Raw genomic sequence first — 14955 nt, 5'->3', positions numbered from 1 at the left:
CAGTGAACGCATAGCAGAACAGTTGAAAACGATCAATCAGCAAAGTGCCTCTAGAAGGCTCTCTGAAGGATCATATGGTGCCTGAAGCAAGTTCCCTTACGCATTCTTTTTGTATGGTATGTTGCTGTGTTCTCTTGAATGGAAGCCGCTTCAGGTTCAATCACATATTTTGTTATCCGGAGCCCTTTTCTACAAGTGAACTAGATATCCCGCTTTGGGATCTATGTCTGGATTTATTGATTTCCAGCACATATTTATTGAAGCTGCTCTCTATATTGGATTGCAGCGGAAGTAAATCACTCCCTGGATCTCTTCACAGCTTCTCCATTGAGGCATGCCAGTTACTCCAACTACCAGGAGATCCATCCTTATACCGGGATGGCGTACGTCGTTTGTTTTTTCAAGCAACAAACCAGTGCATCGGTTAGATACTGAAATGATTTTTTACCAACCATCTATTCAAACAGCTCGGCAACCATGGGCCCATATGGATCTACGATATGACCAACATGCCCAGCAACAACAATAACAACAATGATGAACCCGCCTACAGCGCATCTGCACCGGCATCTCCGATACCGACTATTCTCCTCCACGGCGGCTCCCTCCTCAGCCCCATCAAGAGAATACAAGGAGACTGGGCTGGTGACCCCGTCCTCGTACCCCGGGTCTCGGGCTCTTTCAACGCGCGCGTGGCGCAGGTGGTCATGTCCGGGCTTTTCATCCTAGGTAATAAGGGTCGATTGATGAAGAGAGGTCGGATCGGTTGCTTTTGGGAGGTCGGTGCCAGAGTGGAATGCCACGTTGGGGTTTGTGAGGGGGAGTGTGGGCGGTGCGAAGTCTAGGGCTGCACGGGTTTCGGGTTTGGGGGAGGTTGGGAGGTTGTTGTGGGCTTTGGGGTTGGATGTTCTTTTGATTAAGGGGTAAGTGGGTATTGTAATTGTTGATGAGCGATGATTGGAATTATGTTGTTATATCTATATGGTTTCGATTAAATATCGGATACACGATTTTGCAGTTATCATGGTCGAAAGACAACGAAGTATATATCAAATGAGTCCCACGAATGAAATAGGGGTCCGGGTGCGTGACATATGATCTTAAGATGTGTTATCCCCACCTTAAGGATCGATCCGTTGTTTTGTTCCAACATAAATAGATTAAATTTGTATTTGCATTTTCTTTAAGAGAAAGTAGAAGGGAAAAAAAAAAAAACCTCCATTAAAACTCATGTTGTGCATTTAAAACAACCTAGTTAGCTATTTAGCTATTAGTTAAATAAGCGCTTAAATCTACACAGCATCCGTAAGCCCCCCAAAAAACTGCGCGAGCCCAAACGCTCCCGGATCCGGCACCTTCCCAATCCACTCCTCCTCACTACCCACATATACAGACCGGCCCAAACTAGCCTTCATATGCTTCGTGGCCTCCGCGCCATCTTCCGCAGCCTTTGCAGCCGCACCCAGATCGCCCGACTCCGCCAGCGTCGTAACGAACGGCGCAAGAGCGTCAATCAACGTCCTATCACCGACTTGCGCGGGGGTGTATCTCCCCAGCGCGCGCAGGGAGTGGTGAAGCGCGGTGGACCATTCCCTGGCAGTGACGGGGGTTGGGGATGCTGGAGCTTGTTCGCGGATGCTGTGGGCGAGGGCGTTGAGGAAGATGGCGTAGATAGCGCCGCTGGTGCCGTCCATGACGTTTTCGACGATGGGGATGATTTTGTTGATAGAGGTGACGAGGTCGTCTGTTAGCGGGGTGGTGGGGGAGGGGTCGTTGAGGAAGGAGAGGATGGCTTCCGCGCCGCGCTTGAGGCCGACGCCGCAGTCACCGTCGCCGACGATGGTGTCGTATTTGGTTACAAGAGGTTCGGCGTCGATTACGCGGTTAAGCCCGCCTGCTAGGGCTTTTTTGAGGACGGAGGGATCGACTGGAGGGCTCGATTGTGTCAGTAGGGGTTAGTGGATGGGGCAAGGGGGTTTAGAAAAAAAAAAGGGGGGGGGGTGGTGTGAAAGGCGTACGTTTGAGGTTGGAGGGGGTTTCTTCAGCGACAACTGCTTTCTTGGTGTCGTATGTAGCATCTGATTGATTTTCCCAAGTCGAAGTTGCCACGGGAGCTGACCAACCAACGGCTTCAGAGGGGGCATCTAGAAGATCTAGAAGCGATTTCCCGGGCCCAAGACCCGTGTCAGCTAGTCTAAGAAGGGAGATGCTGAATCCCATTCCATTTAGACTGGTCAAGAAGGTTCCCTGGATTGTGCGGACAGGTCTGATTTGGTAATCCCGCTCCAGCTGGGCTGTAACCTCAGCAGTTACCGCGGATAACTCCAGTGTGCTCACGGCTCCAAGGTTGTTCACGAGGAGGACAAATTTGTCTGAAGCGGAGTATTTTAAGAACGCACGATCCTGATCATTCTGATCCAGCAGCTGGACAAGCATTCCCTTGATTAGTTCTTCTCCGTTAGCTTTGATTCGATGGGAGCCTGGCTCATTGTGGATTCCCATTCCCACTTCAATTTCATCTTTGGGTATCATTTCGTCGGAATTGGGATCTGGAATTTCTCGTCCAGGAACATGGACATGTTCGAGCGAAGCTCCAAGAGTGACAGTGTTCTCCGCAGTAAGCTGTGCGATTCGATATACATCATCCAGAGACCCGCTATAAATATTAAATGTTAACAACGTAACTCATTTGATAACTCGAAAAGGTGATACTTGGACAGCGTCCATAACTTACCCTGACTCCGCAAGCGCGCCTACAATCTTCAATACCAGAATACCGCCTCCAATACCTCTCCTGCCAACCTTACCACCCTTTGCTCTTCCAACACCGACATCGTCACCAACTGCAAAGAACTCTGTCTTGATCCCCGCCGCTTTCGCCTTCTCCACCGCCATCCCAAAATTCATGACGTCACCGGTATAGTTCATACAGATAATAAAGACACCTTTGGAGGTTTCAATGCGCTCCATAACCGCAGTCCTGACCTGCTCAGCGGAAGGGGAGGCGAATATAGTACCAGCCACGGAGGCGGTTAGGAGGCCCTTGCCCACGTAGCCAGCAAAAGCGGGTTCATGGCCGGAACCACCGCCGGAGACAATGGAGACTTTTGGGTTTGCGGAGGAATCTGAGGTAGGGCGACGATATACAATCTTGTTGGGACGGTCGAATGCGAGGGAGGGGTTTGTGAGGGTGAGGGATGCGAGGGCGGAGTTGACAACCTGGGTGGGATCGGCGAAGAAGTGTTTGGCTTCATGGAGGAGTAAAAGGTCAGCATTGTGGCCATAGATATAGTGCAGTGATATGTCCGTCTGTCAATCTATAGGAGGAAAGCAACATACTCTGCATTTTGAAGGTAGAATTGGGGTCTTGGTCTGCTCTCTATATGGAGGGGGGACAAGTAATTTTTTGATGTCCTTGACCTGACCAGATTCGCGGAGGCAAGGAGCAACAGTAAGCCGCAAGGGTATTTGAATTACAGCACAAGTAAGAGCAAAACCAGGCACAAACAATTATTAGAGAAATATAGAGAATGGAAGAGGGTATAAAAGAGTGCGCGAGTTGAAAGGAAGAGCAAGACGAAGAGGAGGAGGAGGAGGAGGAGAGGGGCTGGAGGAGGGGAAGAGGACGGGGATCTTCTTGTATTGTTATTCTTATATCGAACCCAGCAGACACCATGCAATATCAGCCCTCGAATCATACCCCCACAGTCACCCAAGAATACTTGGTGTAATACTTCCCGCGCATAACATACATACGCTGGGATGCGGATGCCCAATCCTCCCCCCACACTACCTATAGCTTCCTCAGTGTTTTATCAGAGCAGGGTTGCTAAGTTGTATGGTATGTACGATACAGCCAAGAACGGTCCCGAGAAACCCCTGCATTATTATTGTTCCATACCTGGTCTCGAAAGTCTTGATATTGGGCACTTATATGCGCTTGTGATAGCCCCGATGTCACTGGCGGCCTGAGCAATATAAATATCCTCGGCCGTTTCGCGCGCAGAAAGCCGTTTTGCGCCGGTAACGCAGCAGAGACGCGGAGTCTTGGCACGGCAGCACCTTTCATTGCCGGTATTTTTGAGCTACGGTGTAATTAATTGCTGTACTGTCAGATACGCCGCTTCAGCTGGAGCCCGCGTTTGGTGGGGGTACGGCCTGCTTAGTCAACACTGGAAGGCAAGTGGGATGAATTTGCGGGTTGCCACTGGGGGGAGAATGGAATCAAGTCCGGTCCAGTCGAGCATTCTTGACATTGTTGTCGTATTATTACAATTGATCGAGAGATTCAGTACAATAATGAACCGATGTCGGTCTCCCGATACGATGGAATTCTCGGCCGAGGGCTCTTGAGAGCTGTGCTAGTTACTGTATCACCATATACATAGACTCCGACGAGCAATATATATATTATATTCGGTTTTAAGTGTGACAAAAGGGATAGAAGCGTAGACAATACGAGGGAGAGAGGGGAGAGGGGAGAGCCGAAAACAGCCAGACGCGTCACACTGCACAGGGAAAAGCTAGGGAAAGCCACATGAAGGCCAAAGCACATGGAGTTTTTTGTATGAACTTGGAATTCCTGATGTTTTGACGTGACGAACGCGTCACAGAGCCCCATCCGTAGAACATCGCCTATCGGATTGCCATTTTAGGCATTTCCGGCGCATGGAACTCTTCGAGAACCGCTATATATAGATCCAACCCCCTAGTAAATCTGGACAGCGCCGAAAACATTCATCTGATCACAATAAACTTGTCCACGAGTAGTCAACTATGTTGCTTCTGGTTTGGCAGCGTAAAGAACACCTCTCAATACTATTGTTCACTCCCGCTTCTCTCAGGTATCTATAGAGGGCACTCGACTACTCCACAACTCCGTTTTCGACCTCTCCTCCTGTGACTTATGACATAAAGTGGATAGATATGTGGAGTATTGTTTATTCCCCAGCAATTTGAGCCGGTAGCGTTTGTGTGTGAAGGAGCCTTACATGTACAGTAGTAGACTCTCGGCTCATAAGCTGATCACATCCTACAGCCCCTGAGAAGAAGGAATGAGGAGGTGCAGTACTGCTACCCTCTACTGTAGACCCCTCTGCCACCGCAGTGATGGCAGATGGGCAAGCAGTGATTTCTTTGTGAACATAAGCTTTCTAGTTTTTTTACGTATTAATTGATGGAAAGTCGATTATTGAGCTAAACTCGATTTTTACTAGCGGTGGTGTGGTTATGCAAGTGGTGGTGTGTATAAATCTGGACATCGTTCAATCGATTTGGAGAAAAATTTTCTATCCCAGAAATGGTGGGAATAAAATGCGTGGGAATCTGAATGAGAGGAAAACGAAAGAGACAAACAAAAGAGGCAAAAGGGGATGCTTCAAACAAACAAACGAGGAACACATCCAGAACTTTCATGCATCCCAAATCCCGTAACTGCCGCTCTTCCGAAACTATTTTCTCACAAGCGCCCTCATTCCATTATGCTCCCATCCTGTTATGCGCAAGCGAAAGAAGCAATATCAAAGAACGACAAAAAAGAAATACTAAAAAAGTAGTGGGAAGGTGGGTTCATCATCATTATCATCATTAGTAGCGCGAGATTGTCGTTCGCCTTCTTGCTTCTTCCTTTCAAAATGTATGTCAACGTGATTCAAAAAGAAACGATACCAGGCGCGGAAAATAAAAAAAAGGGGGGGTTTCAAATGACAAGCTCGATAAAATAGGAGAGAAGGTCTGGCACAGACATGGATGAAGATTTAGTTGATTCGTTTTCCAGCAATGAACCTCCTGCATAGATATCCCCCAAGACAGAATTAGAAGCAAAAAAAAAAAAAAAAAAAAAAAAAAAACGAGCATTCCAATTTCAAGCTAGGTATCGGTATTTGTTTCCTTCTTCCCGTTCTATGTATTCCCGTTCAATGAGCCTAGAAATAGCGAAGAATCGTACGTTAGTTTATACCCGGTAATTACAAAAGGACCAACGGCTGGGGGATGGACATAGAAAGAGTCAGTGAGGAGTCATTTTTTATAAGAAAACTCACTTTTCAATATTAGTTTTGATCCCAGCAGGCTCCAGCACACCTCTGCTCTTCGTTTTATTAATTACTTCCACCAACAGCTCCGCATGTGTGATGACTTTGCGTGCTTTCATAATTCGGACGATGGCTGCCTGTGTCTCGTAATGCCGGTCTGCCGCAACACGCTCATGCGTGCTCTGGTTCTCTTGTTTGGACTCCTTGAGTTGGATCTGATTGATTTTGATGCGCATCTTGGGGTCCGAGAAGTTCGAATTAAAAGTAAATATGTCATCGTCGTTGATGTCTCGGCCCTTTGGGCGCTTTGTCAAGACCCGATATTTGGCGCAGGCCAGGGATTGGAGGGTTCGTTTCAATTCGATATCAGCTGGGATGAGGGCTGGAGTTAGCCAAGCGGATAGTAAAGGGAGGGTGACATTGTGAGATGTTTTAACTTGGAAAGAATAGGGGAAGACAATATATATATATATATATATATATAGAACTTACACAGGCCGGTAGCTTCCTTGATTTCAACGTATGACAAAGTGGCATCATCCTCCACATCGTTGAACAGGAGAAGAACAACAGCTTGGAACGAGCTGACGACAATTTCCTTGTTCCCCTTCGGAAACTTCGCCTTTAACTGACAGTGGGCAAGAGAATGTTTCCAGTGAAGTTTTCTACCATTGTACTTGTTATTGTAGAACTGCTCGAAACCATTCAACGCGCTGGATATGTCCTTTGGTATTTTCAACTGCACATCTGGATATGTTGGCCATGCAGCTGCTGATATAACGTTTACGTTTAGGTCCATCTTCGGTCTGTCTCTCTTTGGTCCTAGAAGCGCGTTATACGAGGCCATTTCGTCCCGCGCAAGATCCATGTCCTTAAACATCGACTCAAGGTTATGAGTGAAATTCGATCCACATTCTAGACGTTTTCAGAGTTATTAGTAAAGATATCTGTTAGGGGCTAGGGCGAGGACTGTAATATACGAACCTGATCTGAGTCGTGCAAGCATGCTCTTTTCGGCTTCATCACTGGCGCTTCTACCCATAAGAAGACGACGGGCAAGGTCGTTTTTGTAGAAGGCTTCGAAAACAGCTTTCCCATGGACGAAACGGAAAAGATCCAAAACCTGGTCCAACTTTTGGTTGATTTCCGCATCTTCATCAACCAAGGCTGCGCTCCCGCTCTTTGATTCTCCATCCAGGCCATGGATAGCCTTGACACCTCCTCTAAGTAGCATATCAACGTATTTTGCGATCATTTCGCCGGGTTTTGGGTTATCAGTACCCCAGCTCGACCCTGTCTGCTTTGTTTCATTGATAAACTTCTCGAAGGCCTCTCGAAGACTATGGCCTAAGGCTTCATCTTTGTGGAACGCATCCTTCCATATTTTGTCCAAATTTTCCTTGAATTTCAAGAGCCTCACAACCATCTTATCTTCGTTCTCCTGATCAAATACGATACCAGACCCTTCTCTAATAATATACGCGGAGAATGCTGGTTTCACTTTAGGCCCCAGATCTTGTCGTTGGAGTAGCGTGTATAACTGTTCCAGAGGAGCTTTGTCATTCTTGCTTAGAAGTTCGATGATATCATCCTCCTTAATTAGGAGATTGGTGTGGTCTGAAACCAAATAACGATCTAGCATTTGAGAGATGCTTTGTTTGGTACTCCTATCCAGTGCGAATAGATCACACCTAGCCATCTCACGGTCGGCCAGGAGATGACATCTTTCCACGTAGGTGGCAAGCCCACAATGAGATGCTTGCTTACCAGCCCAACTAGCGATGTATTTGTCTGAGGCTTGAAGCATGCATGGTTCGAAATGCTTCTTGTAGACACCCAGGTCATGAAATAGTTTGATGGCACGCCTGAGTAAGTTCGGGTCAACTGCCGAGCTGTCTTCCTCCCTGTCAAGTTCGATCAGTTGGCAAGCCCCTTGCAAGATTCGAGGTCGCAGTATATCGTTGGAGAAGATCGCCTTGCGGAATTGGATTAAGCCCATCTCGTAAATGACTGGGTTGTCTGCTGAATGGAGTAGGAAGGATTGGTCTAAGTAGTAGAAAATGGAACGTATTATAACCTAGGACGGCGAATAGTCAATATTTGTATCACGCAGAACTTGATCGTGGGAAGAGAACCACATACCAAACGGGTATTCCAAGTAGACCAAGCTTCCTCAACCGATTTCAAGATATCAACGTCATTACCGTCCGCGGCTCTCGCTAGTAGGGTCTTTAGGGAAGTCCTGGATACGTGTTCCTCGCAGCGGACTTGCAGTCTTTTGGCCAGAACCGCAGCCTTCCCTTGCCGGCATACATTCTCAGCCCATCTGTAAAGCTCCTCAAGCGACTGTTCTGGCTTCTGACCTGTGAGGATTGCCGTCAAAGCGGAGTCCAGTTGCGACCAGACCTTTTCGAAATATAGATCCTGATCCAGACGCGGTATGGCCCGTAGATTTTTGACAACGAGCTTCTTAGCTCCCGTGTGTGGCGTGAAGTTGCTGGGCCTTGCCATGCAATTGAAGGCGCGCGATGTCGTCTGGGTGGCACCATTTGAATTCGAAGGCGATGGATTCAGTCCAGCTGTACTAGTAGGTGATTTCAAATCGGTATTGTTCTGTGGGAATGTGTACATCTTCTCGACTGCGATGGGTTGGTGGGGGGAGGTGGAGGTGGAAGCGGCTGCGGTTTGGGGATGCGATATATCTTGCCTCACGCGCTTGGAGTTGGGTGACAGAAGCTCCACTCTACCGTTTTTGGATACGTTATTCCCACCGTTCTCAAACAAGTCCGTTATAGTCGTCTGTTTTCGTGCCAGGTCCTCGCGGTGTTCAGGGTCTTGGTCAGTATGTTTCCGCTTGCCTACAGACTTGTTGTTCCCGCCCCTCGGTGCAGGCCTAGTAGAATGCTGCATCTATTTTTCTCGATTGATATCCAAAGTCCATCAGATCTTAGCCTTGGTCATAAAATCAAACAAAGGGTCCAGAAAAGGGCATAATCATAATAGTGTGAATATGTTACCTCTTCTAACGGGTTGGAAATGCAATCCGAGGTTCTTGAGAGGGAGGCTTTAGAGATGCAGTTTTGACGTTGTTGACCTTAACCGCCAGACGGAGATAGCTGTAGCGCTCCGATTGGCCGAGGCGATTGAGAGCTCCCACTGGCAAAAATAAAGAGATGGGATGGATACCAGCCAGTGCAGATTTGTGAAGCTTTGATGGATGCAATGATAGAAGATGATGAGAAAGAAGAGAGATGAAAGAAGATGGAAGATGACTTATATGTTTGCTCATCAAACCGCATATAGAAGTAATGCCAGTTCTTTGCACCAGATTTGCCTCTTATTTATTACACATCATATTTTGCTGATTGCTAGCAAGCAACGCAATTAAAAGGGGGGGAAGAAATGACAGAGCTTGGGACAGAAAGGCCACCAGAGCTATCATGTAAGTTTTTTATCCTATTCTAAATGCCTCCTCCACAGGAACCTCTAGCGGGCCCTCGAACTGTTGTACAGACATACGGACATCTACGAAAATAACATCGTTCCTGATCTTTCAGTCGACTGCTCTTCCTCGAACTGAGGCAAATAGTTGGCATCAATATCCCTCTCTCAGCAAGCAAATAGCAGAAAAGAAAAGAAGGAGAAGGGAGACTTACTTCAAGAAATCCAACAGCATCAATTAGTGCGACATATGATTTAACTAGGTCATCCAGAGTTTCACTAGCCTCCCCTCTATCCAGTCCACCGATTTTTGCATACCGCTTAAATATTCCAACCATGCTTTGTCGATTTCCTGAAAGGAAAGTGCGCGTTTGGTCAAATACCTGTTGGTTGTGTAAGCCACGCGCAAAAACGGCTGATACAACCACGCGCATCACAGCGAGAAGCAGGTCATAATATTTCCGGAGAGCGTCTGGGTTGTCGATATCTGAAATTTATTGAGTCAGGTATCACATCATAGTTTAAAGGTGAAGACGACTTTTACCGATTCCAATATCAGGGTCAGTAGCAAAAAGCTGGGACTCTTTAATAGCTTGGAACAAGCCCGCATCCAATATGCGCTCTGCTCCAAGTCGTGACTGAGAAAGCTGCTGAAGTAATGATAAATGGGCATCGTAGTAAACCAGTAGACGCGAAGTTTCTGAAAAATATGATGTTAGACGGCGGAAAGCAACGGGCTAGGCGTGATATCGAAGAGAAGGCACATATTAACTTACCACTGGCTGGTGCATTGCGGAACTCTGAGGGTATCGCTCCGACAACATCTACAAACATGGCGAGATGGTTCGATTGGGCAATCAGATCTATGAGTAGAGATGAAGACTGCTGGCGATCAAGAACAGCAAGAAGATTCAGTAAGAGCAGGGCGGATATTCTGCAGGTTTCTTGTCCTGAATAAGCATCGTCACACACAACCTCTACGAGCGATGAACCAGAAGCCTTGACAACCTGTTGTGAGTGGTTTCCAAAGCGCTTGTGTTCGGATCCATTGCGGGTAATGCGCGATAAGTATTGAGAGCATATGTTGTAAAGACATTCTCTCAAGGGGCTGTTTTCGAGAGCCAGAGGGATCCCACAAAGACATGTTTGGAAGAGATGGTAAAGTCGTTCGTCTATGATATCAGCTCCCTTGTTGGAACTTTCGGTGGAAGGACCAGAACCAAGCTTTTCTAGCAATGATTCCGCCAAACGCCCTAATTCAATGGCCTCTGACGTATTATCTACGACAGAGCTCTCGAGTTTCGGAAGAATAACCTGCAGGATGTGCAATATCAACATCGATCTTTGACCTGCGTCCATATCGCACATAACGATGATCGTGGTTGCAAGTTCGGCCCACGATCGGACAGCTGAGCAGCGGTTTACTCGAATCTTCCTACTTTGATTATGGGCGTGGAGGAAGAGCAATATACTCTCTCGTTCGGCCACGAGTTGTTCCTCATCTTGCGCCGTCACCAGTCCGGCTTGCAGAAAATCTTGCTTTGTGAAGTCAAGAAGCTCTCTCACACTATCAAGGTCGTAAAGGATCAAAGTACCATCGCCCTGAGGCTTGGCGCAAATATCTAGGTTAATGTCGTGAAAGAATTTCATATTGGGTGGGGGTTTTATGTCGTCTATGTCCAAATCTGCGAAGTCAAAAAGATCAAAGAAGGAGGCATGGGTAAAAGAACGATTGCTTTCATCGACGGAGCTTCCCAGTAAGGTGCCTAGGGTATCCCTCTGCAGAGACGGGGCCCCGTGGTTCGAAATGGAGCGAATTTCTGTGACAGCGTAGTCAAAAAGCATGCTTCGATAGCTAAGGAACTCTGAGAGCGAAGCAGATGACGCCAAGTACCAAAACTCTGGATCGGAAGTTTGCAAATTATTCCAAAGGGTCTCTGGACCAACAGGAGGTTGAGTTGAAAAGAGGGAAACAAGGAAACCCCTGTTATGAAGTTCTGGTAGCACCAGAGCTGATGACAATTTCGAAGACCAGAGATGCCGAAGCACTCGGAAACTCGCTTCTTTTAGATGCACCATCCAATCCACTATGGTTCCACCTACCTCGATAGGGTAGCTCCGGGCAAGTTCGATGATAGCATGCAAAAGCGACATTTGATCTTGGAACAAACTTCCTCCTGCGATATCAAGAGTGTTTCCGAGGCAAGAAAACCCTAGAAGTAAGTGAGCCATACTTGGCTTTTCAGGGTTGATACTAAGACAGCGGTCCAGTAAGTTCACAAGTCCTAGCTTGATAAGATAACCGGCAGATCCAGGGCCGCTTTCTAGTTCGCGTATATCAATCCCCATTTGCGAGGCCAGGGAGCGGGCGATGCGATCTGCCTCGACATCGGTGTTCAATAGCTCCACTATCTGATTTGATGCCTGCCAACGGGATAATGTGGATGAAGTAGCTTTGTTTAACTTCCGCGAGCTTGATAATTTCTCCAAAAGCGCCAGCGAAGCGAGAGTTAATTGCGGGTGACCAGTGCCGCAATAGAGGCATAAATCCGTGACTACACGAAGATTACCAATGACGCTGTCTTCGAACGATGCAAGGGACGAGTTGGCCACAGTAGTTGCAGCTTGTCTGGATTGAGATTTAATCAACGGGCGTACGATATCGAAGTAGGTCGACTGGTGGTCCATAATAAGGTTCATAACGTCAATGCCGCGGAGCAAAGATCGAAGGATAATTGAATCAGACATAGCCCTCGCCACATCATCAATGTTTTGATGGGCAGCTGCAAATATCGCCTTTAGAACATCCTCGTTAAATAACCACTCCATCACTCTCGCGAATGGATGCAATCGAATGTATGCGTTTAGCGAAGAGGACCGTAAGCCGGAATCTAGTGGAACAGAGGATTGGCTTACGATTGAAATAAGGTGTTCGTTAAAATTTTGAATACAGGTGACGATAAAATTGAAGCACGCCAATTGTAGATGGCGAGTCTGGGGTTCATGAAGGTCAATACATCTAGTAGCGAGTGCTTGGCCGATGACGAAGTCGATATAGGGCTCTATGCCAGGCATTCGGTAAGAAGACCCTAATGATTCTGGAAATGGGAGAGAGAGCTGCGAATTCATCAAATCGATGGGAGGAGATGCTAGCGTATCTAGGAGCTCAACAAAGGAAAAAGTTTGATCAAAAGTTTCTGTTATTTTTTGGAAGGCATGGCGTTCGTTCCATCCAGGCGAATTCGCTGCAAGGGGCACTTTTGCGAGAGCAGAAGTTTGGGAGCCTGAACCGGAAATCCATTGGTCAAGGGCAATCCACATCTCGTTTCCATGGAGCGATGTCCTGTCCACCATCAGAAACCGCAAAGTGACAAATATGCTGGATCTTAGGTGACCTGGAATGGGGGCGTCACATAGGGTTAGAAGAATGTTGACAAGATTTAGAGTTGGGTGTTGCAGTATCCATTCCCGGATTTCCGAGTTCTGTTTACACAAGTGGCTGATGAGCCTCAGGTACGAGGTAAGCATCACTGGACTTTCAGGTTCATCTATTTCGGCCGGCTCGAGTTTCCGAATACGAAAAACTGACGGAGGTGCCGCTGCAGGTCGTTCCGTAGCTTTAGTAGCGTAGAGCTGTAGTTCATCAATCATTTGAATCCAGCTCATCGAGGTGGATCTCCTGAATTTCGCAGAGGTTTTGTCCTCATCTAACAGGAATTTGTGTGCCGATAAAGAATTTTCTTCTCCTTCCGAGATGGAGCAAAGCATCTCACAAAAGCCACTCGCCCGAGGAACAGTTTGACGTTTCGACGCCCATAGGAGAAATCCGTACAAATTTCCTTCTGGATCCGTCCAAAATGCCTGCGCAGCCTCCACCCTATGTTCAAATGCAAACGCCATTATCACAAGCAATGTTTCAAAATGCATGCGTGTTTCAATGGGGCCGCGGTGCAAGTTTGAGGTTAGGCCTTCCCGCAGAGCCGTTATTTGGTCCAAACGCTGAATATCTTCCTCGGACTTCAGTGTTCTGATGGCATCCGGCATATTAGCAATGAGAGATTCGATAAATATCTCGAAGTGCTCCATGAGTAATGCATAAAAGTACGGAGAAGACGAGTCCGGTTCCACTGTCAAGGGTGTACTATCCTTGAGGAGCAGGTTAACCAACTCGGTTCTTGCTGGATCACGCCACTCGTTCTGGCTGACTCCGCCACAGACCTGCAGCATAAACTCCAAGGCCCCATCGTCAAGCGCCGTAATAAAAGATTTAGAGAGATCTGCGGCCTCCTTCTCGGGGCTAACGCCTTGAAGGGGAGATGCAGGGCCGGATTCAAAATACCAGCCCGCGTATTCAGCAAGCCAGAATGCCGTTGTAGCAGCATGGAATTGTGTCAGAGCCCAGTCCTGAGGATCTTTGGAAGATGTAATGGCCTGATGCAGGGATCTTGCATCACGAAGAGATCCCGAACCTTCAGGAGAGCCGTACTGAGATACCGATGAGATTATTGCTGGGATATAATGGACTAATATCATGTCGAATTTATCCAGCTTCCTTAGCCGGTCCAGTAGTATGCGGAGATCTTCGGAGCTGGTGAAAGTGCCCTTGAAAAGATAGCAGATTATCGCACCAATCGACTCATGTTCCTTCCCAAGGCTGGTGCGCTGATATTCTATAATTTCAATATCTGATTCCTGAGCTTGTCCAACAATTGTGGCCTTCTGGGCTAGATCGCACAATCGCGCCAGCCACTTTTCGATATCAGCCATAGAATCCATGCATTTTCTAGCGAAGAGGGACGCATTTCGCAAGGGGCCATTTTGAATTTCGAGAATTTTCGCAACAATATCCTGCATGATGGCCTGTGTGCCTTCCCTCTCAACCTCGAAAGACTCAGACAGGACTAAGCGTAGGCATTCAAGAAGAAACGATCGACGTTCGTGAAAGCGTATTATTGTGCACATAACTGGCGGACGGTCTAATTTTTTTGCATCATCTTGCGCTCGCAAGAAATAACCGGCTGCCTCTATTTCGTCCACATCCAGGGCATCTGCCACTTGCAATACGTCCTGCTGGAATTGTTCGTTGACAGAGTATTCGACATCGTTGACTGTGATTTTGCCTATTTTACAATGAAATTAGCGTTAAAGCTCGAAGCTAAAGCAGAGCTCAAGCAGAGCTCAAGCAGAGAAAACTTTGTATAGTACCGGAGAGTACGGATTGGCGGCTTTCGTTTTTCTTTGGCGGCTTGTCGAGAAGTTTTCTGAAGTCTTGAACGGTTGCCTCCAGCTCAAAAACGAGTCTATCGACGTTCGGAAGAGCAGACCTGGACAGCGCAGAAAGGTCCTGGTACAGGCCCCTCAGGCTATCCAGCTCGTCACCGCCATCCATTGTGGAGAGGGATGGGCAAGAGGTTCTCTTGTCGAAGGTGTGTTGCGGAACGAATGAATTGTTGGTTGGTTGAGCAGGACGCGACCCGGAAAC

At 47.4% G+C, this 14955-nt stretch overlaps 3 protein-coding genes across 3 annotated transcripts; 1 reads left to right on the top strand and 2 right to left on the bottom strand.

Annotated features, from left to right (window-relative positions):
* Positions 1-184: 184 nt before the first annotated feature.
* Positions 185-4649, bottom strand: BDBG_08255 (dihydroxyacetone kinase). Its single transcript, XM_002621178.2, has 4 exons — positions 3340-4649; positions 2735-3248; positions 2019-2656; positions 185-1927 (listed from the first exon to the last, which is right to left on the bottom strand). The coding sequence occupies exons 1-4, from the start codon at positions 3344-3346 to the stop codon at positions 1293-1295; spliced, it is 1794 nt and encodes a 597-aa protein (XP_002621224.1). The 5' UTR covers positions 3347-4649; the 3' UTR covers positions 185-1292.
* Positions 304-1088, top strand: BDBG_08256 (uncharacterized protein). Its single transcript, XM_031723486.1, has one exon. It carries the CDS (start codon positions 501-503, stop codon positions 843-845), a length of 345 nt encoding a protein of 114 aa, XP_031580662.1. The 5' UTR covers positions 304-500; the 3' UTR covers positions 846-1088.
* A 1214-nt stretch (positions 4650-5863) lies between the features above and the next one.
* On the bottom strand, positions 5864-14862 carry BDBG_17731 (uncharacterized protein; the record flags this gene model as incomplete). Its single annotated transcript, XM_031725384.1, has 9 exons — positions 5864-5924; positions 6042-6402; positions 6525-6947; positions 7017-8109; positions 8175-8942; positions 9689-9960; positions 10018-10173; positions 10250-14593; positions 14679-14862. 9 exons carry the CDS (start codon positions 14860-14862, stop codon positions 5864-5866), a joined length of 7662 nt encoding a protein of 2553 aa, XP_031580661.1.
* Between the last annotated feature and the right edge of the window lie 93 nt (positions 14863-14955).

This window comes from Blastomyces gilchristii (genome assembly GCF_000003855.2).
Source record: "Blastomyces gilchristii SLH14081 genomic scaffold supercont1.23, whole genome shotgun sequence".
NCBI lineage: Eukaryota > Fungi > Ascomycota > Eurotiomycetes > Onygenales > Ajellomycetaceae > Blastomyces > Blastomyces gilchristii.
The sequence above is the reverse complement of the archived record's forward strand: the minus strand, read 5'-3'. Positions and strand labels throughout refer to the sequence as shown.